Genomic DNA, 27971 nt, shown 5'->3' with positions numbered 1-27971 from the left:
GTTTGGTAAAAGTTAGTTTAGTTTGCCATAATTCATATTCACAGCCGCGTCACTCACGACTGAATCTTTTCCGCCAGATGGTGGTAACGGCTTCTTTGGGAGAAGTGTGAGAAAATATGAATTCCAGAAGGCCATTCTGAGTGGATGGTATTTGCTGGTCATGACAGAATTTTCCTTGATCTTCAAGTAAGCCTTCTTGGACGAGTCAAAGTTGTCCCATTTCAAACCACGCACACGTCTTGGGGTCGGGTTTCCAAATTTAGCAAAATTGGTAAACATGGTCACTACCATATCGCTGACTTTTTTATCTTTCTTGTCAAACTTTAATCTTGTTTTGGAGTTAAGAAGCGGGAGACCAAACTTGTAGGCTGTTGTATCTTCGTGGATGACGCCCATCCATTCAGGCTTTGGATGGTATCTAGAGCGATGAGCAAACTCAAACATGTAGGTAGGATCACCGTGATCACTATGGATGGTCAAGGCAGCATCGGTTGGAGCAATGAAAAAGTAATCGGACCACATTTCTGTAAGCTTGTGACGGAACATGGCACGGTTGTTGAGGTCATCCCATGGTGTGTATTGAAATTTTAGAGCGTTATAAGCAACGTAGGCCTTATCTTTTTTACAATTGTATTCAATAGGCAGAAAGACATTATCCAGATATTCTCCGAGACCTGTAGAATTGTATGTTGTATTGTAATTTTTTGAATACAAGTCTACAACAAAAGAACCTTCTTGGCTTACAAAGCCTGACATTAAAGGAAGCTTATAGAACTTTCCTCTTTTTCTTAATATTTTTGGTTCGTCTGGCAGAAAGCGCTGGTCGACAAACGGTTGCATCAGCCAATATATCCTGTTATTAAAGAAGGTGGCACTTGAAACTGATTTTAAGCACTGAAGTATTTGTCGACTGGTGGCTTTCGAACAGTTAACCTTCCTGACTAATTCCTTGCTGTATTCTAGAACTGTAGACTTAGGTTTGTGGGCGAAAGGACACAAGTCCACACCACTCACTGCAATACCTCGGTGAAACAGTCCTCTAGACAGAGGTGATAAGTAGTGTAAACCCACACTTGATCCTCCTGCACTTTCACCAAGGAGAGTCACGCTGTTCTTGTCGCCACAAAAACCCTCGATGTTTCGTTGAACCCACTTGAGGGCCTCTACCTGGTCAAGAAGACCCACATTTCCAGGTGCCTCTGAGTCCCCAGTAGTGAAGAATCCAAATGGTCCAAGTCGATACTGGATAGTAACGAGAACCACACCGCGTGTGGGCAAATACTCGCCTGGTGAGGTATCGCGAGTAGGAGAACCTGAAAAATATCCTCCTCCGTGGATATAAAAGATAACTGGGTATTTCTTTTTACCTCTTGTGCTTTGAGTGTAGATGTTCAGGTATAGACAATCTTCGCTCATATCTCTTTTTGGGTCAAATTCAGGCCACGCTCCTCTTATTGAATCAAAGTAATATTCGTCCTGCATACATATTGGTCGTACAGAAGTAGCATCATAATCGCTTGATCTTCGAGTGGAAAGAGCTTGTGGAGGCTTGAAGCGAAGATCGCCAATGGGCTTCTCAACATAAGGAACGCCCAGGAACTTGTAAACGGTTTTTGCTTGTCCGTTATTGGTTTGGATGTCTTGTCGTATTCCCCTGACATAACCCTGTTGGGTTAGGACCCTTCTATGATTCATTTTAGAGCCCAGTACAACTTCATGGAAGAGATGCAGAGTTAGGAACAGAACCACACGCTTGGACAATAACAACATGTTGGTTTTCGAGTGACTGCGGGTGAACTGTACAAGAGCGGTAAGAACACACACTTAAATACCAAGATGCCATTAATTAAAAATTGTTTTATTGATCAACTGTTTAGATGGAAGTGAAGAAAATATTTATTCACCTGTTTCAGAAAAAGAAAGTCAGTTATTATTGCTTTATTAAAATAAGTCAATTAATTCGTTATAACTAAATCAGTTATAATTGCACTATAATTTATATGATTGGCATTTTATAGGGGAAAAGGAAAAAAAAAAAAACTGAGATAAACTAAAATAATGCACTAAATAATAGAAGGAAAAGAGAAAGTCAAGCTGAAATTTAGTATGAGAATGTTTTTTTGTGTGTGTGTGTGTCAAACATCACTCACTAAATGTGTATTGATGCTTGTACTATTGTACAATTGTACTATTGAGTCAATTACGGTTTTTAAAAGGTTTGGATAAAGTTTCTTTGAGCTTTAAGTAGTGGTACTTATTAAGCATGCGTACAGTATGCAAACCATGAGCCTATGGTGTTAATAATGCTAAGCGCGCGTATTTTGTATTTTGCGTATTTAAGATTATTTAGTACAGTTTTCGTAAGACTGTGAAAAGCTCAGTGCCGTAAGCGTGAGGTGCCGTGACCGTGATGCTTTCTAGAATCTTAATTGGCTGATTTTTTTCACGCGCAATGTGATTGGTCTGGCATTGCCGTGACCTTGGCGTGACCGTGTCCGCGCCGTGTTTATGCCGTGTTCCGGGTATTTGATTGGATGGATAGTAAATTCTCGTGTAATGTGATTGGTCTGGCGTATCCCTTGCCGTGTCATGGTCGCGTTCGTGCCGCGAATTTTTCACAGTCATACGAAAACTGCACTATGTGCCGTACGCTGTTTCGGTCCCAAATATTTGATATTAAATAAATATTCTTTTTTTGTTATAAAATGTTATTACGATTTCGAATTCAAACAATAAAGAGATTTTAATATTGCATCAGTCTATTTGCCATTTTTCATATTTCCAATAATGCATTGCGGTTTTGGGAGTAATCAGAGGAAACACCGCACATATTTTTCTGTAGACTGACCAGAAGATGTTGTGAAATCCTATGAAATTTAATCACCAATAATTTGGGTTAAAAGAAGAAGAGAAAAAAAAAAAGAAAAAAAAAAAAAAAAAAGAATTCAAATTCTGAAGAAGTCTTTCATTTAAGTTAATTCAATCGTGTATTCGTGCGCATTTTTTCTGCGCGCACTTTTTTTTCATTTTCGAAGTATTCAGTGGTTTGGCTTCCTGTGCTTGAGCTCTTTCAATATGACGAATAAGGCTCTATGTTCAACGTAAAATATCTTAAAATCTTGCTTGGTGACCTAAACCTGATTTTTGTAATGTAAGTCCAAGTTTACTAAGACTACAAAATATCATAAAATGAAGGTAGATTAAAAAACCGTGAAAAATCTGCAAGATTTTATAAGAACCATACGCGTTTTGAGCTTCAACAGGGCAAAGCGCTCAAATTTTGCATGGGACTCTCTATTTTTTAATAGCTTATTTGAATAAACTCCTAAAAATCTAGGTTATGTCAACATTTTAGAGAAAGTTAAATATTCTAACACATGAAAAAATAGATTTTTGTAGGGAATTTTGTTCGACTTTATGAGATTTTTTAAGAGCACCAAAACTACAAAATATAACAAATCAATGTATCTCTTTGTCTTTTTGTTGAAAATATCCACGTATTATTGTAGAATAATTGACTAGCCTTCATTCAGCATTAAATTAAATCAGCAATCAGCATTAAATTTCAATCCGGAAAATCGAAGTTTTAAAAAAAATGTAATATTTTTTCCCATAAGTATATAGGCAGTCACCTTAACCATTGAGAACTGATTCGAACCCATTATATAGCTATTGTTTGAATTTAAATTCCCCTCTCATTCTATTAAAAACAAGAATCCAATTGGCAATAAGATCAATAAATAGCTCTTATCAACCTAGTTCGAGGTCGGTACCGTAAGTTACATATGGACCGAGTTTTTTCCACTGCCTTATGGCCCAAGCGCGTAGCACGCGGGCCATAAAAAAAGTGGGGGGAAACGAGGATCCATAACTTACGGTACGGGCCGAGCAAACGAGGTTAATAAGATATTTATTATATGGCAAGCCACTGAGATTTAAAAGAGGCGAAGCAACAAAAAGTCGGTAAAGTTTTCTGAAATACTAGTTAACAAAGGTGGGGCTTTGTTTTGCTAAACATGTAAATGCAAAGCAAGAAAGGCATGAAAAGAAAACCTAAAGAACTAAAAAAAAAACCTTTGAAATAACATTGTTAGCTTTTAGTGCAAGATCTCTGATTTCTCTATCTGATACTGATGTGAAAGAATTTTAAAGATTGTAAATAGTAGCACTTGCCATCCATCAAGTCGTCCATTTTTGCTTACACAAGTTGTTCAATCGGAGATAAGTGCTCGTCAGCGGTTAGCCGTCAAAACAAACATGGCTTCCGTAGAAACCGGGCTTTAATTAATCGGACTTGAGTTTTTGTTAGCTAACCAGCACAGTAGAATCATTCAGTTGTACTTACAAGACAAAAAATATCCAGCAGAAGAAAAAAAACAAGAGGTGACTATGGTTGAAATATCAGGGCAAAAAGCTCTATTCAAAACTACACGAGAGGAAACGTCACAAAGTACATTGGAGTCTTTGTTCAAAAGTCATTGCAAGACTTACAACTCTCTGTTTCGTGCTTTCAAAGGTTTTCTAGGGGTAGTCCGTAGAGGGGTCCGTAGAGTAGTCCACGGACCGGGGGTCAGCGTTTCCAACATTTCCTGAAGACGGCACACTTTCGACTCAATTAAAAAAGGTACTGCCAACTCACCTGTCCACATTCAATGCATTCAAATTCGAGTGTGGATGAAATATTACTGAGATATGGAAATACTTCAAGAGCAGATGAACCTAGAAAACCGCTTAAGACGTTAACGAAAGAAACTACTGGCTTCTTCACCCAATCCAAAGTTTAATAAAAAGAAGCAAATATGTAATGAATAAACACGTTTGAACCTGTAGTGAATAAAATTATTTTAATCCATAACCACATTTGGTTTGATAGTTCATTTTCGTTGGAGTTTGCCCAGCATATGTTAAACGGGTATTTGTATGGTTCCTTGTAAAATTAAGGTTTTTAAATTTAAATTTCACTTGTGATTTCAAAGTTTTGAAATTGCCCTTATCCGCGCTTAGCGACTCGGGCAATTTCAAAACTTTGAAACACTCATCAAATTTTATCCTTAATTTTACTCTGTCCCATACGATTACATGTACAAATTATCTGCCGTTTGAGTCCTCGCTGGTACGACTACGAAAAATATTTGATTTTAAAAAACGTCAACAAACATACGCGTGTTGTTTCAGTTGATTCAGACTTCACTAGTTAGGCCATTAAATTTCCAAGCCGTCAAGATAAATTGACCTTCACGAATTATTGTGTTTCGACCAGCCAGCTGTGTAGAAACAGAAGTTAAACATGGCTGTTAATTGGATGTTCAATTTTGAGTGCCGGGATGATAATTTTTTTATTAAAAATATCCGATTTCTGTTTTCTGAAAATCAGAAATCAGAAATGCAATTGGTGTTGTTGCTTAACAAGATATCTTTTCTACGGGACGAGGGAGTGCAGCTATCAACGTCCTTATTTCTTGTTCGAAAATATCCCCTCCCCTAATGTTTAGTTCAGGACTTATTTGCAAACAGTTCTAGGGGGGTCTGGGTAACCGACTATGGAAAATTTAAAAAAGTAACCACACTTTTGAGCGAAAAAAGTGCTATTTCTCAATGATCGGGTAAAATTTCAAGGCTTTATTTTAAGTTTCAATGATTTTATTGAAATTTTTGAAATAACACATTTCCTTATGGCACACACCACAGAAACCAATCTTGGTCTCCCGCTTCTTAACTCCAAAACAATACTAAAGGTTGACAAGAAAAAAAGTCGGCGTTATAGTGGGACCATGTTTACCAATTTTGCTAAATTTGGAAACCCAACTCCAAGACGTGTACGTGGTTTGAAATGGGACATTTTTGACTCGTCCAAGAAGGCTTACTTGAAGATCCAGAATAATCCTGTCGTGACCAACAAATACCATCCACTCAGAATAGCCTTCTGGAATTCGTATTTCCCAAACTTCTTCCAGAGAAGCCGTTACTATCAATCAGCGGCGGGAAATCATTTTTGAGTGACGAGGCTGTAAATCGTTTAAAACATATATGACTAACTTTGGTCAAATCGGTTAAAACATATTTCCTTGCGCTTTAGATTTTCATATATTAACAACGCAATGTAGTCATCTATTTGTAGTATTGAATGGCAGGCAATTGATTTGAACAAGAGAATATGAACTAAGAGAAGGAATCCCCCTATATAGCCTTGTAACCATCATGTGCACAGTTTGATGCTATTTTTAGCTTGGAGATATTTTGAGCGAAGAACCTGTGATTGTGGTTGATTTCTTTAGGGTAGGCGGCTTCTAGTCTTGCAGTAAACAAAAGCCTGTGTTTTTGTCGCTTTTCGTGTCCTAAAACGAGGCATTAAAGGAAGCATGATTATCGCGCGGGCATGGTAATTAAAGTGCTAAAATTAGCATCAATGATTCTAAAAATAGCATCAAAGTGTGCACATGATGGGGCACGGAGATTCCTTCTCTTAGTTCATTTTCTCTTGATTTGAATTAATAAAAACCTATCGCTCAAGAAAAGTGTAGTCTGTGTCCTATGCTACTACTTTCTCTTTTAAGTCGCTGATGGAGGATGTATACTTGCATTTTAGTTGTGCAGGAGGGTCTTGCCTAGTGGTTTATTTTAAGATCCAAGTAAAAAGGAGATACTCATTACTCCTCTCTGGCTAGTAACTATAATTGGTTGGCTTCTTTTACGTGCTGTCCATAATTAATAGTTAAAACCATTATTAGATAAAATAGATATTGATTAAGTATGTTCGGTGAGCTGTAATTTTCGAAAGCTTTGCATTTATTCATTTATAAGGGTTTTGAGAAATCGGCTAAGCAAACACTTCAGCACAGCACTGTCACCGCGTTGCTCGAAGCAACGAACGAATGGTCAGTTAATATAGACAAGGGACTACTTAACGGAGTTATCTTCATAGACCTCCAAAAAGCCTTCGACACCATAGATCATGAAATTCTTTTGTCCAAACTATCGAATTATGGTGTAGATGAAGGCTCACTCAAGTGGTTCCGTTCTTATTTACTGACGAGGTCTCAGCTGTGCAGTGTTAACGGAAGTCTGTCTGAGCCTTGTACTGTGAGCTGCGGTGTACCACAAGGCAGTAATTTAGGCCCACTTTTATTTCTCCTGTATATTAATGACTTACCAAATTGTTTGGCGCAAGCCATAACAAGAATGTTTGCTGATGATACCAGCATCAGCTTTCATGGTAAAAATGTAGGGGACTTGGAACCAAGCATCAACACTGAACTCACTAATATACATCAGTGGTTGTTAGCAAATAAGCTAAGCTTGAATGTAGCGAAAACGGAATTTATGATTATTGGGTCCCGCCAAAAGTTCACAGCGCAATGCGATTCCACTATTAATATTGCGATTAATGGAACTAGCGTTAAACAAGTTGATCACACCAAATCTTTGGGTGTCACTATTGATAAAAACCTTAATTGGTCAGAACATGTTAACGACATTTCGAAGAAAATCTCATCAAGTATAGGGGCTCTAAAACGTGTTCGCCCATTCATTTCGACCGATAGTGCCATCCAAATCTACGAAGCCTTGATTCTACCCAAACTGGACTATTGTAGTGCAGTTTGGGATGGATTAAGTGATAAACTATGTGTTCAACTACAAAAGCGTCAAAATCGAGCGGCTAGAGTTATCACAAGATCTAACTATGACATAAGATCTAGCCATCTCCTTGACCAATTAAACTGGGATACACTTGCAATTCGTCGTAAAAAACAAAAAGCCCTACTAATGTTTAAAACGATGCAGGAACGTACACCAGTTTACTTACAAAACCTTTTCTCCGACTACCATACTAAATACAACCTTCGAAATCATGATAAAAAACTGTCAATACCTAAGCCACACACTGAATATCTAAAACGATCATTCAGTTATAGTGGGGCAAAATTGTGGAATGACCTACCATTAAATATAAAAGAGGTCATGTCAATACGAAAATTTAAAACGGAAATTGATAGTCTATACAGTAAGAAAAGTTGTAACTAAGGGCTCCACGGCAAACATGTAAAACAGTAACTAGCTTTTTATTCGTAAATCTTTACTTTTAAATATTTTTAGGCAATCGACTGATGTTTTTACCGTGGTAAAATAAAGAAGCTTCCTTCCTTCCTTCCTTCCTTCCTTCCTTCAGAGTCTTTTTTTATGAAGGTTTTTCAACTGGTCAAGTTTGGATGCAATATTTGCCTAAAATGCACATATAGTGAAAAATTGCATTAGTGGAAAAACATTCGAAAATATGTAATAACATTTTAAGCTATAGATAAACCCATTCAATAATGAATTCTCTTATAGTTGTCGTAACTCTTTTTGTAAAGGCAGTGGAAAAACAGTCGGTCCATAAATAAGTAGACCTTTCACGTTTTCGGTGTTTACGTTTGAAAGAAGCTGGTGTAGCATAGCTGTGGGCGAGATTTTACTAAGAGCTTGTGACTTTTCCAAAACTTTCCGAGTGTTTATATGAGGCTATGTAAACAAGAGAAGACTTTTCTCGTTTGTTCTGTAAGAGGACAAGATAAGACAAGATCGCGTTAGCGTCATCTACAAGACATACAAACTTTGTTAAGGATCAAGCTGTGTGGTAATCAGACTCTTCTGAATAAGGTGATGCTAAAAGTAGCATATTTCATAAACTTTTAATTAAAAAAAAAAAAAAAACAGTAAAACTCAAATCATTCAATGTCAATGTCAATTTCCTGAATTCGCTTTGATATACCACGAAATAATGGCTTAAAGTCGAGGCTGAACTTGATTCTTTTATTCATCGATTCCAACCTCGAATTGAAACCATTTTGTGATCAGTCTACTGCAATTCCAATCTAAGATAAAACTTTCAATCTTTTTTTGTTTTGCTTTGCAATTGTTTATGTTTCCAAATTTCATGGAAAATTGTTTTTCTCCTGCTCTAGGTGCGAGGTTCATCCAAACTTTAGGCATGCTCTGTTACTGTGATGTAAAGTCTGGTATACTAGCAAATGTCCCCCAGGGAAAGAATACGGCAACGTCACATATTGTAGCGACCATTCTGGAGTTTGTTGTGTAAAATTTTAATCTTCATTCAGTTGCCGAAAAAAGTCCAGAAATATTGACTGTCAATTAACGTAAAGTTAAAGTAGATGAAAGTCATGTAATATTATAACGTTTAACTACAATTAAGAACATGTTATGCTCTGAATACACGATTGCTACTGTAATATACTTTGTCAGTGCATGAAGGCTCGATCTCCGTCGGCTGAACGTTTTCTTTTTCCAATGTATAGACCTTTTTAGATTGGGCGCAATGTTTTCCTATTGTTTTCCTATTTCAGATCCCATGTCATTTCATTCATGTCATACCTTTTTTTACTCTTGGGAGGCGCAATGTTTTCGCACTACACAGACCTCGTATCGACATTCCAAAGAGTATTATAATTTCTTTGGTTAAAGATTGAGCATGAGAAGACGTACGAATATGGATACAACTCAAGAGAATGAAATGTGGTCTGAAATGGGAATACATTACATCCCAAGGTAAAAAGGTTGATTCGGGGCTTTTAAAGGTCGAGCTTTTTAGTCGGACTGCTATTCCTTCACATCTGACTTTCATAATTGTGATTCGTTGGAAACTAATTAGGCGGCTTGCACTAATAGCTCTTATCGTAGTTGAGCACGCCACCCCAACAAACCAGCGGTATCGTGATAAACGTAACATTTGCCATCAAGCAAAGTTCGTAGTTTGCCGCAGAAAAGCCACTGTGAAAGAACAATCCAGTTAACACAATTTCTTACATTTGTAGCAATAAAATTTCAAAACTACATGTTTTTAAAATCACATGGACGACATGGAATTCGTTTGAAGCCAGTATCTGTGCCACAAAGTTCGCTGAGAGAAACGAGTGACCGTTCGTACGGCATAATAAACGTGTAACATATAGTGTAAACTTTTGATTACGGCAGTCGACTTTTGGCAATGTAAAAGACTTGAATCAAACTATCCTATGTTTGTTAAGAAACAATAAGTGATACAGAAGAGCTTTAGTAAGTCATATTCCATGAAAGTTTGGGTAATTTTTATGTTCTTTTATGCTGGTCACACAGTTCTTGTTTTGAAGCCGTGTCTCAGTATAGTCTGCTAGTCGATCGTGATCATCGAGTTATTCGGCGCTTATTTCATAGCCGTAAGTTTATAAGTGTATGAAAGCTATTCGCTCTCTATTTCTGAACGAAGATAGGATAGTTAACATTCGAACAACTCTTTTTAACATACTTGAGAACTACAGAACGAAATTGACTGTCGTACGAATAGACTAGTTAGAGACCTTGTATCGAATGCAGTGTTTTACTGAGAGTCTCGTCGCATAGCGAGGACAGTATAAAAAAAATCTTGGACTGCAAAGATCTCGGCTTTAAATCAATTATCTGTCATCCCAGTGGCTTAATAAAGTATTCATGTTTGAAATGCCAACTTTAAATGTAAGACTTTTTGGTAACTTCTCTCAACGTATTTTGACTGATGAGCCATGCCATTTAGCGAGCCACTTTTTACATTTATCAATGGTAGCAAAGCCACGATAATTCCTTGCCTTCTGCCTTCAAACTACTGTTTATACATCCAAATCAATAATATACCCTGGTTACCAGAGGTTTTCTGCTTCTTTCCCATGCTTTCTTTTAGGTACTATAGAAGAGTAAGGAGAGCGCGAGTTACTGTACCTGGTTTCAACATGCATGGAGTATTTAGTTGGTTGAACTTCCAAAAGTATGATAAAGTACATATTCTATGATAGTAGTATGATAGATAGTATATATTTCACATGTTTATTGTGACTTCTCGAAGTAATGATAAATCAGACCCAGGTTGGGACGGTTTGCTAGTATCAGAGTCTCTGAGAATCTAAAGGAGAAGTAATAATAAGTTGCAAAATTTCGAACGACAGTGCAATGACCAAGTGTTGTGCACCATCTGCGCCATTTTGATTTTGGAGTGGTTACTAAGGTGTAATAAAAAAATACCCCAGTCCCCTCCCCCAGAGACGTGACGTATTATTGGCGGGATTGGTATGCTTCTTGGACAACTCAACAACCGACTTTATGAAATGTCATTCTTTTTGTTGTTTTGATGAAAAAAGTAGATTTCCATATATAAGTTCACCTGCATAAATTAAATAGCCGTAAAAAGTCTACAAGGAAGGTCGAATGTCGATGAGTAAAAGCAAAGTTGATCTTCGCTCAGTCGAATGTTGATCGCTCATGTTGAAAACGTTGACGTTTTACAAAATCAAAGTTGATCTGTGAAGTTGGATGTTGATCTGTGAAGTTAGATGTTGAATTGTAATTGAATTTGGTGACCGTAACATAATCTAAAAGAATTTATGATGGCTAGCGTAGAAAAGGTGAATTCTTTTGTTTCCTATGTACATGAGCTAACTGTACGGAAATATGTTAACCTTTATTGTTAAAACATGAACAGATTGCCGCTGATTCACGGAGGTAACTTGTCTGTTTTTATTGCCATGAACTCTAACCATGGTCGTATTAACCCGGCCATCAGAAAATAGGTATTATTGTTTTATTTCTCTTATTGTTCATTCCAATCATGCAAATGTTTGTTGATCCACGCTATAGAATATAACGTTGACCCTCATGATTGTCCAAACGCGTTATAGATTGTCAATGATTATGCTAATAGCATGCACTAATGAATTTTCACTTTTGGGTAAATGATTGTCCATAAATGCAATTGTTTGTCATTTGGTGTTATTGAAGTTGAATTTCGCGCACAAGAAAATACATTCCGCGGATATGAATGTACGAACGCGCTATTGATTGTCCATTGATGCCTATGAATGTACACGCATATTCAGTTATCGTTATCGAACGTTGATCCGCGCTAATGATGCTACTTGTGGTGTTGATGAAAGTACATTACACGTTATTGATACAACTATTGGCACAAATGAATGTACATTTTCTCTTAATGAACAGCAAAAGGTGTATTACATCTATAACAGCAAAATATCTGCAAAGTATCTTTGGTTTGGCAACGTATCCCTGAAGCTTTTTTAATCTATTATAACTCGAACTCGAATTCGGTATCCAACTCGAGGAATCCGAAGTCCCCGATCAAAAAATAGGGGAAACGAATAACTTACATGCGAGCACCTACTAACTATTAGCATAGAGGATAAAGGCATACAAAAACTCCTAAGGGACCAGGCTAACAATGAAGAAAACACTTAAACTGTAACGAGCGAAGCAAAAGCTATAGAGCACTTATATAAACAGATCTAGAACGAAGAAAACTACACCAAAAATTGGTGATCGACTATTTAGATCTAACATATAGTTATGTAAAATGCTGTTATTGGTCGGCTACGAATCTTAGATGTAGTTAAGAAAGATCGAGAAAAAAAGAATGCATTTCCAAACATTTACTAGAAAATTAAAAATATAGTTTTAGCATGGATGATAAAGGTCCTTTAATTTTATCATCAATCATGGGTTTAGGTAGCCAGTTTGGCTCGAGTCCCAGCTGCGTATACGTGCAGATACATTGGTTTGGCTTCGTCCCAATGATTTGTCTAAATTTAAATCCATTTTGGCTCGAGTCCTAAGGATTTGTTCATACATAATTGTGCACTTTTTTGACGAAAGTTGTCTCTTTGAGCTTACTAGTTTTGGAGTCGTGCGACTCGGCCGAATCCAGGGGTTGCTGAGTAGAGCCTGCGAGAAAGAGCTATTTCATTTTGTGCGAGCTGAGAGCCATTTCCACGACCCATACTACCCCTCTTAAGTAATTAAAATTTGGTTGCGTTTCGATTTCTATGATGCCGCAATGCTGTATGAAATGGGCGCTTTGCTGGATAACGACCGAGTTTAATTCTTTTTGTTGTTGTTGTTGTTGGGGGAGGGGGGAGGGGGAGGGGGTAGGGTGCCAACAGATATTTTTCTTTCGAACTTACAAGGAATCGCGGAGTGAGCAAGGAAGGTACAGTAACTCGCGCTCTCCTTACTCTTCTACAGTACTTAAAAGAAAGCATGGGAAAGAAACAGAAAACCTCTGGTAACCAGGGTATATTATTGATTTTATTGAACAAAGAATCATACATATATAAACTCGTTGATTTTAATCTCTCTACAAGGCCGCTTCAGTTGGTGGACTATTGCAATGTTATCCCGCCAACGATCATGGATTCGAATTCGAAGTGGTTTCGACGAAATCTTAAAGAATCCTAGTGAACTACAAGGCACTGCGCCGGCCCCCTATATTATTGCTTACATCTGTCGCCTACATCGTTCTCGAAGATCTTCCATGCCCTTGTGGAGCAACATTTTGGCAAATTCACTATGCCAAAGTTTTTAAATTCCCAAAGTTTCCTCCCTTTCATTCCACAACAAGTAGATTGAATTTTGCAGAGAGATTATCTTTGAGACACAATGACTTTTCAGTCTGTTAAATATCACAACTTTCCAAAACTGATTTACCTTAGATTCGTTATTGAAATAAATTCGTTATATCAAGATGTTCGTAAAACATCTACCTGGAATAACAAAAACGATGGAACTAGTGGATTTCCAAACTACACATACAAAACAGCTATTTCCTTGTCTGGCAGAGAAAACGGCGCATATAGATGGTGACTACTGAATCCTTCTATAACAAACGGTAGCAATATTCTATCCCAGATCATTTGGTGGTATACCAACAACTAGAATATAAAATATTATTAATTTTCCTATTTGACTCATGACTCATTGACTCATACGGCTCATTCAAACGTCTTTCTCGAAAACGGCGCATTGCATAGCAAAGCATTGTTTCCGGCGCGCAATGCATTGCATGCAGTTGACTAGGATTCTTTAAAATGTTCTGTCTGTCTTAGATTTTAGATTTTTCAACAATTTATGAAACAAAATGATTTTTATATTTGTTTTGACCCTAGATTAAAACAAATAAGCTTTATAATTACGAGAAAGAAATGCAATGATAACTATACACGAAAGCTAAACACGTATAACAAAAATATAATTCACGTGCCCGCCTTAATTGTAAAGGCAAGTCTTAATCTGACGGTCATATGTTAGTCTTGTGATGCTCGTATTTTTGTTTTTCCAACCTTGGGCTTTTTCGGGCAACTTACCGGTCATGTCCCGACACGCCAACTACGCATATGAACGATTCTTTTTCGGAGTTATTAGGATATTACTTTGGTTTTCAAGAATTAGAATTTATTTCTATTTTAGTGAACCAACTTGATCTATCGATTTGTTTATTTTGTCATGTTCATTTTCTTTCTTCTATATTGATTTGTCATTCTCGGTGTACCGTTTCTATTTAACGGTTTTAGCAGTTGTTCGTAATTTTGAACATCACTTCCTTGTGTGCAAAAAATTTACGAAAGCTTTTACTTGATGCATAACTGATATCTAACCACAGCGGCTAATGTTTCAGACTTCCTGAATCGTCAGGGGTTTCGCGTAGGATACATATGACCTTTACCATCCTAACACGTTTCATTCCTTTCAAACAAAGAAAATGTTTTGTAGCAAACTAATTACATAGCGGGACACTTTAAGTTTTAGGTTACTCTTCCAGGTCGCTCAGCGTTCCTGGTCGAGTCTTGGCACATCTAGCTGGAGACGAACAATATTATTTTGTTCTATTTATAAATTTCGACCTTGACTGCATATAAATACCTCCACATAACATGAAAACGACGAATTTAGTTAATCAGTTCTCCAGGATTCAACCAAGTGAATCATTCTAGTTTGACAAGGTAAGCTTCTGCCACCGTTATTACTAGCTTTCAGTACATTGACTACATATTTTACGTTTAAAATATAATACTTGATACTACTGTTTCATATTTTATAAACAGTATTTCAATGTGTGGATTTCTGAAACAATTGCTTGTCCTTTATGATCTTACCCAACGCCTATTTTATTTGTTTTGATATTTATGGAAAGGTTGTTTGACACTTATATTTTTCTTTTTGTTTCACACTGACGGGCGTAACGTAAACTAGAGCTGTTCACTTACGAGAGTGGTCGCGAGAAAAACACCCATTTCGACCCCAGATATACACAGTTAGATTCACTTGACAATGAAGAACTGAATCAAAAAACACCGATGGCCTATATTTCATTTTTGCCAATTACACTCTATATATGGATCCAAAGCAAAATCGAAGCAGTTCATTGGTTGGGCTAAAAAAGAGATGCACCTTTCTTTGTTTTTAGGTTCACTTTCACATTGCTGGATATTAACCATGCAGGCTAAAGAAGTTCGACATGTTTTGTTCATTTTGTTTCTTGCGTTGTATATGCCCGGTCTCCAAGCATGTGGGTCAAGCAGCAGCAGAAACGATTGGCATGCCACTATCAACATGAATTGTAAGATTATTAATAAGCAATTTATTTTTTATTATTTAACGAAGAGGACACAAAAGGATATATATACTATATATAAACCCGCATTGTCGTCTCAAAAGTACCGCGCGCGATTGGCTCATAGCATTTGATTGACGGCGAAAATAGGTATCCACATCTGTCTTCTGAATGCAACGGTTCTGTAGCAGGAAATGTAGAATCAGTTACTAGTATCCTATACTGAAGAATTGTGTTGCGAAGTAGAATCTTAAATTTTATCCCAGAATTTTTTAAATACAATAATAATAACCTTCATTAGAAAATAAATCAATTTTTTATTTATACACAGTATTTAAAGCTAGAAGCTTTTGGGGCTGTGTATGCTTCTTACACATTCCTTACTACATTCGAATTTTTCATATACAAACAACTCTCATGTTAATTTTTACGGAGGGAGGAAAAATACCAGTGTCGTGAATTGTTTTTGTAGGAAGTTTATTTTTTATCGCATCTTTATCTTCAAGCGTTGTTGATACGCTTACTTTTAATCTTGGATATATAGAAAACGACCTGGGGACACCCCTTTCTTCTATCCAGATTTGAAATAAGCATTAAATTTGGGTTAAAACAAATCGTGATTCAAAAATGTTTTCTTGGATTTTTTCTATAGTTGGCAACCATCATTAGCTTACTTCGGTTAGTTAATACTCGAAATGTACTCGAGCGAGTAGCAGGTTAAAATATTGCATTAGGATGTAAAGAATAAAGTATACGAAGACAAAAATTCTTTTCAACTTTATCTAAACTTCTTTTTAATGATTGTAGTATGTTGATGAAAAAACAAAGTTTTCCAAAACGCCAGACCCCGACCATTTTCTCGAACTTTCTAGAAACCGTTGTAAGGGAGACAACTGTTAGGTAGTGAGAATCCTTCTCAAGTAAATATCAGGATCGCTATCCTTGCTTTTTTTTTCTTTAACTTTGAATTGAAAAAATCAGAATTGCAAAACAAAACTAATCGCGATTTTGAGACAACAATAATAGAGAGTTTAAGATTCTCGTTTACGGCAAACGTGAAACGTCAGTTGACCATTAAAAAATTCTTTAAAATTAGTGAAAAGGAATCGCAAAAATCTCCAAGTAGTAGATAGACAAAAGAATACTTGTCATTGTCGAGAAGGTTTGCAAAAGGTAAAGTGAAATGTAGGGAAACGAATGAAAACGTGGTCACGTTTGCCGTTTGCGAGAAGGAAAAACGGGAATCTTAATCTGCCTAATACCACAAAAAAAATGGCAGCGTTGTTAGGAAATATTTGCCAAAGCAACTGTAAACATTGCGACTTTGTTGAAAGATTGTTTTTAAAATTAATATATTTTACTACTGAACAGGTGATAGAGGAATGAGTATAAGTCGCTTGAACAGCTTTCATGAAAATGAATACGAAGATCGTCGTTGGGCATATTCCTGCCATGCTAACTCTAAGGCTCTAATACGCTATAATACTGGCGAAGAAAATACCCATGATGGTAAACTGGATTTCGTCTGTCCTCGTGGAGGTTACATAACTCGAATGTACAGTAATACCTACCGGACACTTTACAAAGACAGGACATTCAAGTTCACATGCAGCCGCGAGAAGTACTGGAATCCACCTCACCCTAAAGGAAACTGCTATTGGACTGCCTGGAAAAATAAATATGACGGCGATTTGGACTTTTGGGTGCCAACTGGTTATCACTTAGCCGGTGTGGAAAGTAGACATTACAACTGGGCAGAGTAAGTAAGATATCCCGCGTGTATCTTTTTTATATTTATTTAGAAAACACGGTGAATAGATGAAGACACCGCTTGAAGTTTTTAATTTGAAATTTACGGCCAAGTATTGAGGGATAGACTTCATTGTCTTTACACAGTTTTGAGGATTTTTGGAAAGAATGAACATGCGCATGTCCAACTGTCTTTGAAAATTCACCACTTCTAGTCTAAACAAAGTCGGGACTCCCATCTTTAAGACTGACTGGACTTTAATCGACAAAAGTTTCAAGGATTAACAAATGAGGATTATGATGACCAAGTCCATTTTGTTTAGGAAATAATGGATAACGCATGCAGACTAGCAATTTTCTTAGATAAACATATTTTCATAACATATCATATCATATCATATGCGCAGCAGTTTTCTCACGTCAGATTCACTTTCGCTTACTACAGGTGACTATTTTTATTCAGTCGCTCAAAAATTTAGTTCACCATTCAATGTATGTCTTAGTTCTTCACTTATATATTCATGATACTTTTTTTTCTTTTTGTTCTAGGGATAGAATTTGGAAATTCTATGTGTGCAAATAAGTGTATATGATTATGGAAAAAATAGACACCGATGATACGGCCGAGGAAATCGATTTTTGCAATAACCCGAACTATCTAGAGTTCTATACCTACTTTCTCATTATCGTGATTGATGTAATTATGGAAACAAATGCAAACGTATCAAAACTAGTGTTTTTAGTGAGGTTGTAATTACCAATGCCACCATGCAATTTACTCTTCTTAAATAATATCCGCATATATTATTGACGTCATTAAAACGAGGCTAAGCCCGCAGAGCTTCAAATTTAAGATGGTTGCCAAGCAGTAAAACTGAATACCCGGGAGAGCAGAAATATACAAAGTTTTTCATCCAGAAATTTTTCAGTGCACAGCTAAAAAAATGTCAGAGATTAAGAGATTCCAGAGAGGTATTTTGTTCCCTCACTGAACAGCTGTTCCATATTTGGAAAGCGGCAGTCAAATTATCCTGAAATCATAGAACCTTTCTTTTTCGAATTTTCAATTTAGACAGCCAAAAATATACAAAGATTTTCAGTGCACAGCTTGAACAATATGTCAAATGTCTAGGATACCGTTATGCAGAATATCAATGGTGGAATGATTTAAGACCTCTGATCGAGTCAGAGAATTTTTTTGGGGTGAATGATTGCAGTACACCGAAGTACTCTATAACTTCCTGGCAATTGATAATTTACATCGATGTCAAGATAAATAAAATACGGAAAATCAATCACATGAAAACTGGTAGTTTTGATATAAATTCGCCATTTCGAAATTACACAAATGCTTACGTTTTTATACCATGGACGTAGTTTTCACAACGAAATTTAATCCCATTACATACAGTGTTCTTTATCTCCGCTACTATTGCATGTAATTGTCTTAAATTCTTTTAAAAATAATAAAGGTGTAACTTGGAAGAAAAATAAGCTCCCGCGTGTTGCTGCCTGGCCGCCATTTTGAATTCGAAGCCCTCATTTTGATTACGCTAATTAAATATGCGCATATTATTTAAGAGTAAACTCAACTTATGTTAAGTGGCACACAGCAATCAAACTTGCAAAAAATTAATAAAATGAGAGCCTAAATGTAAGCCAACTTTGCTCTGATGCTAATGGGCTAAGGAATTAAAAAAATAAACACTTTTGGAATACATGGGTCCATTGAAGGATTGTAATTTCTAAATTTAAATGAAATGAATAAACAACTGCTCAGTGAAAATCGTCTGGCAATTTTTGAAAATATTAAAGTGGTCCTGTAGGCAGTATTGTATAACAAAAGGTGTACCACGCTCTCTGATTGGTCAAGCTTTCAAATCACACTTCACTTGGACCTTGACGACTTTTTCTAACGAGCTTTTTAACTTTTAAATTTTTGGGGTAAACCTGTGAGTTGAAACTTGAATATCTCTCTCGGACTAAAAATGCTAACAAGGTGAAATGAAAAGAACTTTAACATGTGTTTAAATTGATGGTTTTCACGTCGGCCATGTTGGAGGAATTGTCAATGAATTATTTTGTTATATCCTCCATAATGACCGCCGTGTCTTTTGTTATTTAATTCTCTTGGGAATGGTTGAAAACCATCAATAGTAAGAATTGGAGACATTAAAATTTTATCGTAGTGTACAGTGTAGTAGTAAATTCAAGTAGAATAGGATAGAAATAGAATCGTTTATTTAAACAAGTTACGCAAGAGCAAATGCTCCTTCGCAATGAAAACGTGTAAATTAGAAATTAATAACGCCCTTGTGGGGAAAATTGCTGCTACAATATAACTTAGTCAGTGAAGTATTTGACTATTTCCCCCAATTAGACGAAGCCAAGGTTTAGTTTTAAACAACCAGAAATAAAACAAAAGCTATTACAATATTTTAGTAGATTTTACTCTACTGAAAATATATAACCATAACCCGTTAAAAGACCAACAATAGTCTAAACGCTAACCTGCCTAAAGTCAACTCCCATTGAGAACCTCACGATTAGAAATTTACGCATTTTGCAATTTGAGATTTTTTTAAATGTCAAATAAAACTCTCATTTATTAGAGTTATTTATTTATTATTTACACAGAAAAAAACTAGAACTCATGACGCTATTTTTAAAAACTAGTCCTTGGAAAGAATTCAAGTAAAAATATTAACAAATGAAGTACAACTAAAACGTAATCTCTATTTATCGCATGAAAAGCAAAAGATATATTTTAAAATATATACTAAACTTTCGAGAATTCCAGTCTGAATTTATAAGGAATAATTTCAAAAAAAATATTCGAATTCAAAAGATTTGTAGTGATGTTGTTAAGATAGAACGTTCTATTGTTAATTCATGCATTTTTATTGTATAGTCATGTGAAACTAATGAGTTTTTTTGGTGGTCAGTTTGGTTGATCTATTCATAAATCAATGAACTTCCTCGCGTTCATTAAAAGAACAATGAGTTTAAGATTCTCTTTGACGGCAAACGTGAAAAGTCACTTGACCATTAAAAATTCCTTAAAATTAGTGAAAAACAAAAATCTCCAAGTCAATTGTGATTTTCACAGTATGTTACCAAGGTAACCCCAATCAAGCAGCGGTGATTTTCATTGGTCCGTTTGGCAAGATTTTTTATCGGTTACTTCATACTTACGTTTTCGTTTGCTTAAAATAAATGACTAATAAGGTACTTGAACATTTAAAGTCAGTTTTAGATTGTGTCACTGGAGGTTTCTTCGTTCTTCCGTTGTGATGTTTAATTCGTTTACTCGCAGTGAATTTATTTCACTTATCTATCTGGTGGTTCATATCACTTCTGTTGCCACAACAAATAATGTTGTTGACACTAAACAAGGCAAAGTGAAGGGAGTGCGACAAGAAGTCGAGGTAGACAACAAGCAGAAAAAAAATGTCTACAAATTCCTCGGCGTTCCTTATGCTCAAAAACCAATTGGCGATCTTCGCTTCAAGCCCCCACAAGCTCTTTCCGCTCGAAGATCAAGTGATTATGATGCAACTTCTCTACGACCAATCTGTACACAACCTCAATACTACTTTGATTCTATCAAAGGGGCATGGCCTGAGTTTGATGAAACGAAGGATATGAGCGAAGACTGCCTGTACCTAAACATCTACACCCCATCAATAAAATCCTGCAAGAAAAAGTACCCAGTTATCTTTTATATCCACGGAGGAAGCTATGTCGCAGGTACCCCTACTCGTGATATATCACCAGGCGAGTATTTGCCCACACGTGGTGTTGTTCTTGTCACTATCCAGTATCGACTTGGTACATTTGGGTTCTTCACTACCGGGGACTCAGAGGCACCTGGAAATGTTGGTCTTCTTGACCAGGTAGAGGCCCTCAAGTGGGTTCAACAAAACATCGAGGGTTTTTGTGGCGACAAGAATAGCGTGACTCTTCTTGGTGAAAGCGCAGGAGGATCTAGTGTGTCTTTACACTACTTATCACCTCTGTCCAGAGGACTGTTTCATCGAGGTATTGCAGTGAGTGGTGTGGACCTTTCTCCCTTCGCCTACAAACCAAAGTCTACTGTCTTAAAAGCAAGTGAAACTTTAATCAGTAAGTTGAACTGCGAAAGAAATAATTCCAAAGCAACCTTACAATGCTTACAATCATCCTCCATCTCCGATATTAGAAAGAATGCACCAAGTCCGTTTCTTATGCAGCCTTTTGTAGACAAACATTTTCTACCAGACGAGCCACAACAACTGAGAACAGAAGGAAAATTCCGTAAACTTCCTCTAATGTCAGGGTTTGTGAGCCAGGAAGGTGCAATGCTTTTGGAATCCAAGAAAAAAGAAGAGTACAACACTGAAGGGTTCAGAAAATATTTAGAAGATTTTCTTAAAATGTCATTCCAACGTACAAAAGACAAGGCTCTCACTGCTTTTAACGCTCTAGAGTTCCAGTTCACTCCATGGGGATTCTTGTCGAACGGTCCTAAACACCGTAGAAAACTTGTAGAAATGTTGTCTGACTTCTACGTTGCTGCACCAACTCATGCTGCCTTAACCTACCATAGTGATTACGGTGCTCCTACCTATATGTTTGAGTTCGCTCATCGCTCTAAACTCCATCCAAAGCCTAAATGGATGGGCGTCATCCACGAAGATACGACGCCCTACAAGTTTGGTCTTCCACTTCTAAACTCCAAGACAAGATTAAAGTTTGACGAGAAAGATAAAAAAGTCAGCGACACTTTGGTGACCATGTTTACCAATTTTGCTAAATTCGGAAAACCTATCCCTACTCCTGTCAAAATTATAAAGTGGCTCAAATTCAAGTCATTTAGAACATCGTATATGAAAGTCAAGGAAAAGCCCTTTTTGACAAGTAGATATTACCCACTCAGAATGGCCTTCTGGAATAAGTATTTCCCAACATTGCTTCCAGATAAAGAAGATTCTGTATTGGGTGACGAAGTCGCAGACCTGTCTGGCACAGCTAACTTTGATCAAATGTGGTGAGATACAGACAGAAAAACTGATAGAAAACAGATCCTTTATATCAATTAAGTTTTAATAGACCTACGCTATTTACTCACTAAAGAAATGCATGCCATCACAATCATTTAGAAAAATTGTATTTCGTGAATAAAACTTGAATAAAGGAATGTTTTCTCAAAAGAGGGCTAGGAAATAAGGAGTGGTTTAATTCAAATTTGCGAAGCTTAGCTTGTCTGTTGAAGAAAACAAGACTGCTGAGGTCCTGCTATTTTTTTAACTAATAAAAAGTAGATACAGAAAACCTTATATTGAGAACCACAAATTTAGCATGAGTATATCAATGGTTCCCGTTTTAAACACTTTCATTGCACACAATAGACATGCCTTACGTCTAGAAGCTGAGGCAACGTATAGAATTGGCTTGACGGGAAAGCAGTTCGATAGATGTACTATACGGATTACGCAGGTTATAGTCAGTCGTGCTTTTAGCCATTTGACAGTAGTCATGGAACCCCTTCATAATCAGTAGATACACGAAGCATAGAAACAAGTTTTTATGAAGGGTCTGAAAATCCAAATGTGTCACTTTCTCACTTGGGTGTTAATCCTAGAGGTTACGTTGTCTTATGTCGTCTGTTTACGAACGTTATACAGAATTTACTTCCGGATTTTACTATACAAATATGAAAGCGGGCTTGAATTGAAGCCTTAATAGTAGGTCAAGCGTGAAACTTCACATGAGCCGAACCTAATGGCATCAACTGAAAAAGGCCGCCTTGTTGTCCATTGTTTCCACTAGTTGGGCTCATACACAGGTAAGCTAACAAATGCCGGGTGCTAAAATAACTAAGGGTTTGGGAACTAATAGGGCTTACATCAAAGATGGCAGATTTAGCCCTACTCGTCCCTCTCTCGGCTTCGTTCTTGTATTACGCTATTCTAACGTGAATTTTCCAATTTTCATAATTGCTTTTAGTTTTACTAAATACATCCCACATGGAAAGGAGTGAGTATTCGTTCAAAACCATCAGCGTCACAATCAAGACTTTTGAGTTTGCTGGTCATAGCAAGGGGTTAATCATCTACGGACTACGGTATTTCTTTAGAATTGTACGAATCTGTACTTGGAGTCAAATAGATTAAGAAAATAATGCTGATTAAAGACGTTCATGCATGGGCAAAAGATGACATCGTCAGATTCTTTTAACATTTTGCATAATGAAAGAACATCATACTAGAAGTAAAATAAGCAAATAAAAAATGCGTGTCCCCTTTTTTATGAGGTTTTGCTTATCAAAACATTGGAATAACGTCATCACGATAAGCGCGCGCTCACTAAATTCATGCGTAGAAATGATGCGCGCGAACAATGCTCATGAACGTCCTTAAGTTTAAACACTATTCTTGGTTTTCACCTACGTTCAGTTTGAAAAACGTAATTTAGCTTAATAATAAAATAAAAATTTTATAATTTTGTAAAACGTTCACAACTTCATGTTGTCAACTTCTGTCAACTGTTCAACTTATCGTTGTCGCTTGGGTCAGTTCCAGCAAGTTGGAAACGTGCCAACATAACGCCTGTCTTCAAAAGAGATGACCCTTCTCTTGCTGCAAACTACAGACCAATCTCGCCGCTGTGCATTGTCTCGAAAGCACTAGAACGTTGCATCTTTGATCATTGTTACAAATACTTGTCCCCATTCCTGTACCACCTCCAACATGGATTCCTTAAAGGGAAGTCAACAGTAACGCAGCTACTCACAGTCTACCATGACATTGTGGAAAATCTAGCAAGTGGCAGAGAAGTTGACGCAGTCCATCTCGATCTATCCAAGCCTAATCTTGCCCTTTTCGCCGATGATTCGAAGCTTTACCGAGTCATAGACTCAAGATCCTGTCAGCAATCTCTCCAAGACGACATCGATTGTGTTCACCGCTGGAGTGTTGATTCCAAAATGACATTCAACACATCCAAATGTAAAGTCCTGCACATGTCAAAGAAAAGATCTGAAGTCGACACCAACCAGCACCACCTTGGTAACCAGGACCTCCAGCAAGCTAGCCACATCAAAGACCTTGGAGTCACTGTCGCAAGTGACATGACGTGGGGCAAACACATCGAAGACATATGTGCCAAGGCCAATAAGACACTTGGCCTCGTAAAAAGAATCTGCAGAAGAGACATCACTGATGTAAGAACAAGAAAACTTCTATTTCGCTCGTTGGTGAGGCCCAAGCTAGAGTACGCCTCTAGTGTCTGGTCGCCATACACTGCAAAACATCGCAGGCTGATCGAGAATATACAACGTAGAGCTACCAAGTTCATTTTGAACTATCCTGAGGACAAGACATACACTGAGAAGCTCATCTACCTCGAACTGCAGCCACTGGAACACAGAAGAGAAATGACTGGCCTTGTTATGCTGTACAAGATAAGGAATGGGTCTACGAAATTTAAAAAGTTAATTTCTGAACACTATGACCAGAAATTATCATCCTATCAGCCACCTCAGTAACTCATTATATAATCGATTAGTCTGGTATTTTTGATAAAATATGTAATGTTATAGCTTTTAGACCATTCCTCTCTTGCTATTTCTGATTTTTTTTATAACGCAAAAGAGTTCTAAGAAGTTCAATGTCCTTGGAGAAATTCAAAAAGCTTATTTTTCACTATATAATGAATTAGTCCAGTATTCTTTGATAGAATATTCAAGGTCATAACTTTTAGACCTCTTCACTCTTGCTATTTCATACTAATTTTTTCATAACGCTAAAATGTTTTAAGAAGTTTCACTACAATAGGGGAAGGTTGTCAATTGGGACGCAAGTCCTGTATCCTCCCCCTGTCACGTTTTATCATAATAACCTACTTCTTTTTCACTATTTTTTCCTTTTTATCTCTATACAACTATATTTGGCTCACTTAATTTATTAGATCACATATTGTACCTCAGGTTGTAAATAGTGACGAATAAACGAAACGAAACGAAACGAAACGAAACTAAACGAAACGAAACGAAACTAAACTAAACGAAACTAAACTAAACTAAACTAAACTAAACTAAACTAAACTAAACTAAACTAAACTAAACTAAACTAAACTAAACTAAACTAAACTAAACTAAACTAAACTAAACTAAACTACTAATAAGTTTCGAGGGTGTAGAGAATTTCTTTGTTTTAAATTATAAGCGAGCAATTAAACACAACGCGATTTTTGCTGAAATAGTATAAATAAAGCGGCCATGCTGGCCATTCCTAGGCTGTGCGACAGGGCAACACTCGGTCAGACGAAACTACGCTGGCTTACATCATGATGAAATATCCCATTATTCGTTTTCGATTCAATTTCTCTAAAATTATTTATTTGGATTCACTATTCTAAACATTTAGGGTAAATTATTTTTGATTTTCACTCTATTAATATGACTTCAAAAATTGTCTATTGTGATTGGTGTGCTACTAGTTGATTTCTTTTGAAATCACTCTGAACATTTTTGATCAAAAAATTTTGATGGTCATCTTATTAAAAAAAATATATTACTAGTGAAGTTTAAAATCAAAACTCGCTTCTGGCTCGTGCAATTTTAAAATCTTGACTTCGAACGGTACTCGTGATATTTGTTTCAAACTGCACTCAATTCCATTCGATTTTCTGTACGAGTGATGGCATTAAAATATGACATAAAATTGACCTTCATAACTCGCGCAGGAACCAATCAAACGTTTTCCCTCAGAATTATATCACTGATTTCTATAACACATTTTAGAAAAAAATCCCATTAATTAATGACGTCACGCGAAAGCCGGCATTGGAATGGCCGCGTTTTAGGCTTGAGCATTTTCTTGATACAGGTATTCCATGCTTTTATTCTGCTGTTATGATATCTTCTAGCCATAGCGGGAGTGCTTTTGATTCTCAGATAGGCTTTGTTGGTTGAGGTGAATGTTTGCCATTGAACACCATGCACAGGATTGGGTGTCGGGTTACCAAATTTGGCAAAGTTTGTAAACATCGTCACCATAATGTCGCTGACATCTCTCTCTCTATTATTATAACGTCGAGGCTTAAGAAATGGTTTGCCGAACTCGTATTCCTTCGTATCGCCGTGAGACGCTCCCATCCACCTGTCATACGGAAATCGTGCTTGTCTACGTCGATGGGCAAACTCAAACAAGTACGCAGGGGCACCATGCCTACTATGGAAGGTCAAGGCAGCATGAGTTGGTGCAGCTACACTGAAATCAGTACAAACGTCTACTAATGCCTTCAAGTATTGAGATCCAGAATACGGTACACTTCGGGTTGGCAGGTACGTATTTTCTAGCAATTGATAAATGAGGTCTTGTTGCGTTACATTATCAACTTTAATTAAGCTCAGAGCTTTCTTTATGTATTTTTTAAACTCCTTAACACTGTTTACCATCCACCTCGATCTTGTCAGTAACAATGATTCAACAACATGCGACCCGTCTTGACTGGTAAACCCCGCCATGAAAGGAAGTATTCGAAAATTACCATTTCTCCTTAACTTCCATGGATTTGCAAGAAGAAAATGATTATCAACAACTGGCGACATTGAGTTAATGAAGGGTAAATGTAAAATGTCTTTCCAGGCGCGTGACTGTAAGCATCGGATTTTCGCCGCATTACCTCCGCTCACGCTACAATTGTTTCTTTCTATTAGGCCTTTACTGGCATCTACAACCACTGACTTTAGCTTCATAACATAGGGACTTAATTCCAAGTCCACACCGCTCACTGCAATACCTCGATGAAACAGTCCTCTGGACAGAGGTGATAAGTAGTGTAATCCCACACTAGTTCCTCCTGCGCTTTCACCAAGGAGAGTCACGCTATTCTTGTCGCCACCAAAACCCTCGATATTTTGTTGAACCCACTTGAGGGCCTCTACTTGGTCAAGAAGACCCACATTTCCAGGTGCCTCTGAGTCTCCAGTAGTGAAGAACCCAAATGGTCCAAGTCGATACTGGATAGTGACAAGGACAACATCGCGTGTGGGCAAATACTCGCCTGGTGCATCGCCAAAAATAGGGGTACCTGCTCTAAATATTCCTTCGTGTATAAACACCATTACCGGATATTTTGTGGAACCATTTATAAATGGGGTGTAGATGTTTAGGTGCAGGCAGTCTTCGCTTACATCCATTATTTTTGCTAAAGGCACGCCAGGCCTCTCTTATTTTTCCATCGTTGACGTCCGATTGAGCACAAATTGGTCGATAATATGTGGCATCGTACTCACTTGACCTGTTCATGGTGAGAGGCTGAGGGGGCTTGAATCGTAGAGTACCATTTGGCGTTTGAGCGAATGGAATGCCCAAGAACTTGTAGATAACTTTTGGGCAACCTTTGCTGCAACGCACGTTTTTTCGTATTCCTCTTACATAGCCTTGTTTTGTTAAGACCCGCGGAGAGTTTCCACCGGATGCAAGAGCCTTAACCTGGACTACCAACAAGGCAGCCAAAAGAGCTCTGTAAGTGTACGACTTCATGATGGCGATAAATGAGTTATATCTCAGTAATCCTATAGCTAGCTATTGATATAGGACACGTTAAACAATAGAATGAATAAACATGAGGTAATCTCTTACTGAGAAATGTCAAACAAAATCAAAATGACAGGAAAATAAAGCATTTTTTCGGAAATAATTAATCCAATATTATAAAAAAAGGTTTTGGATTTTAAGCCCGCAGATTCAAAATATACCTCGTATAGTATGCTGATATGAGAATTTAAGAAATTTATAGTCAAATAATTCAACACCTTTCTGAAGAGCAAGGT

The 27971-nt window shown here is 37.1% G+C and overlaps 5 protein-coding genes across 5 annotated transcripts; 3 read left to right on the top strand and 2 right to left on the bottom strand.

The window, feature by feature from the left end:
- Window positions 1–12: 12 nt before the first annotated feature.
- LOC116297109 (acetylcholinesterase-like) lies at window positions 13–1770 on the bottom strand. Its single transcript, XM_031705273.2, has one exon. It carries the CDS (start codon window positions 1768–1770, stop codon window positions 13–15), a length of 1758 nt encoding a protein of 585 aa, XP_031561133.1.
- Window positions 1771–14669: 12899 nt separating this feature from the next.
- Window positions 14670–18935, top strand: LOC116296859 (hemagglutinin/amebocyte aggregation factor). Its single transcript, XM_031704970.1, has 4 exons — window positions 14670–14789; window positions 15254–15406; window positions 16772–17159; window positions 17699–18935. Exons 2-4 carry the CDS (start codon window positions 15283–15285, stop codon window positions 17730–17732), a joined length of 546 nt encoding a protein of 181 aa, XP_031560830.1. The 5' UTR covers window positions 14670–14789; window positions 15254–15282; the 3' UTR covers window positions 17733–18935.
- A 1480-nt stretch (window positions 18936–20415) lies between these two features.
- Window positions 20416–22319, top strand: LOC116296849 (neuroligin-2-like). Its single transcript, XM_031704959.1, has one exon. It carries the CDS (start codon window positions 20443–20445, stop codon window positions 22180–22182), a length of 1740 nt encoding a protein of 579 aa, XP_031560819.1. The 5' UTR covers window positions 20416–20442; the 3' UTR covers window positions 22183–22319.
- Window positions 22320–23157: 838 nt separating this feature from the next.
- Window positions 23158–24677, top strand: LOC148907013 (uncharacterized). Its single transcript, XM_089036522.1, has 2 exons — window positions 23158–23281; window positions 23707–24677. Exons 1-2 carry the CDS (start codon window positions 23158–23160, stop codon window positions 24675–24677), a joined length of 1095 nt encoding a protein of 364 aa, XP_088892648.1.
- A 1269-nt stretch (window positions 24678–25946) lies between these two features.
- On the bottom strand, window positions 25947–27335 carry LOC116296626 (bile salt-activated lipase-like). Its single transcript, XM_089036521.1, has one exon. The coding sequence runs from the start codon at window positions 27333–27335 to the stop codon at window positions 25947–25949; it is 1389 nt and encodes a 462-aa protein (XP_088892647.1).
- Between the last annotated feature and the right edge of the window lie 636 nt (window positions 27336–27971).

This window comes from Actinia tenebrosa, unplaced genomic scaffold (genome assembly GCF_029948245.1).
Source record: "Actinia tenebrosa isolate PJP-AT-01 unplaced genomic scaffold, QUT_ActTen_1.0 PGA_scaffold4__44_contigs__length_22323623, whole genome shotgun sequence".
In the NCBI taxonomy this organism is placed as follows: Eukaryota; Metazoa; Cnidaria; class Anthozoa; order Actiniaria; family Actiniidae; genus Actinia; species Actinia tenebrosa.
The sequence above is the reverse complement of the archived record's forward strand: the minus strand, read 5'-3'. Positions and strand labels throughout refer to the sequence as shown.

Bases quoted from the DNA above. Each gene is read 5' to 3' on its own strand.
- LOC116297109 (XM_031705273.2), bottom strand. From the start codon at position 1,770: ATGTTGTTATTGTCCAAGCGTGTGGTTCTGTTCCTAACTCTGCATCTC.
- LOC116296859 (XM_031704970.1), top strand. From the start codon at position 15,283: ATGCAGGCTAAAGAAGTTCGACATGTTTTGTTCATTTTGTTTCTTGCG. The intron at 15,407-16,771 runs GTAAGATTATTA...ACTACTGAACAG, and splicing joins TGCCACTATCAACATGAATT to GTGATAGAGGAATGAGTATA. The intron at 17,160-17,698 runs GTAAGTAAGATA...TTTTTGTTCTAG, and splicing joins AGACATTACAACTGGGCAGA to GGATAGAATTTGGAAATTCT.
- LOC116296849 (XM_031704959.1), top strand. From the start codon at position 20,443: ATGTTTAATTCGTTTACTCGCAGTGAATTTATTTCACTTATCTATCTG.
- LOC148907013 (XM_089036522.1), top strand. From the start codon at position 23,158: ATGGAAAGGAGTGAGTATTCGTTCAAAACCATCAGCGTCACAATCAAG. The intron at 23,282-23,706 runs GTACTTGGAGTC...CGCTTGGGTCAG, and splicing joins CTTTAGAATTGTACGAATCT to TTCCAGCAAGTTGGAAACGT.
- LOC116296626 (XM_089036521.1), bottom strand. From the start codon at position 27,335: ATGGATGTAAGCGAAGACTGCCTGCACCTAAACATCTACACCCCATTT.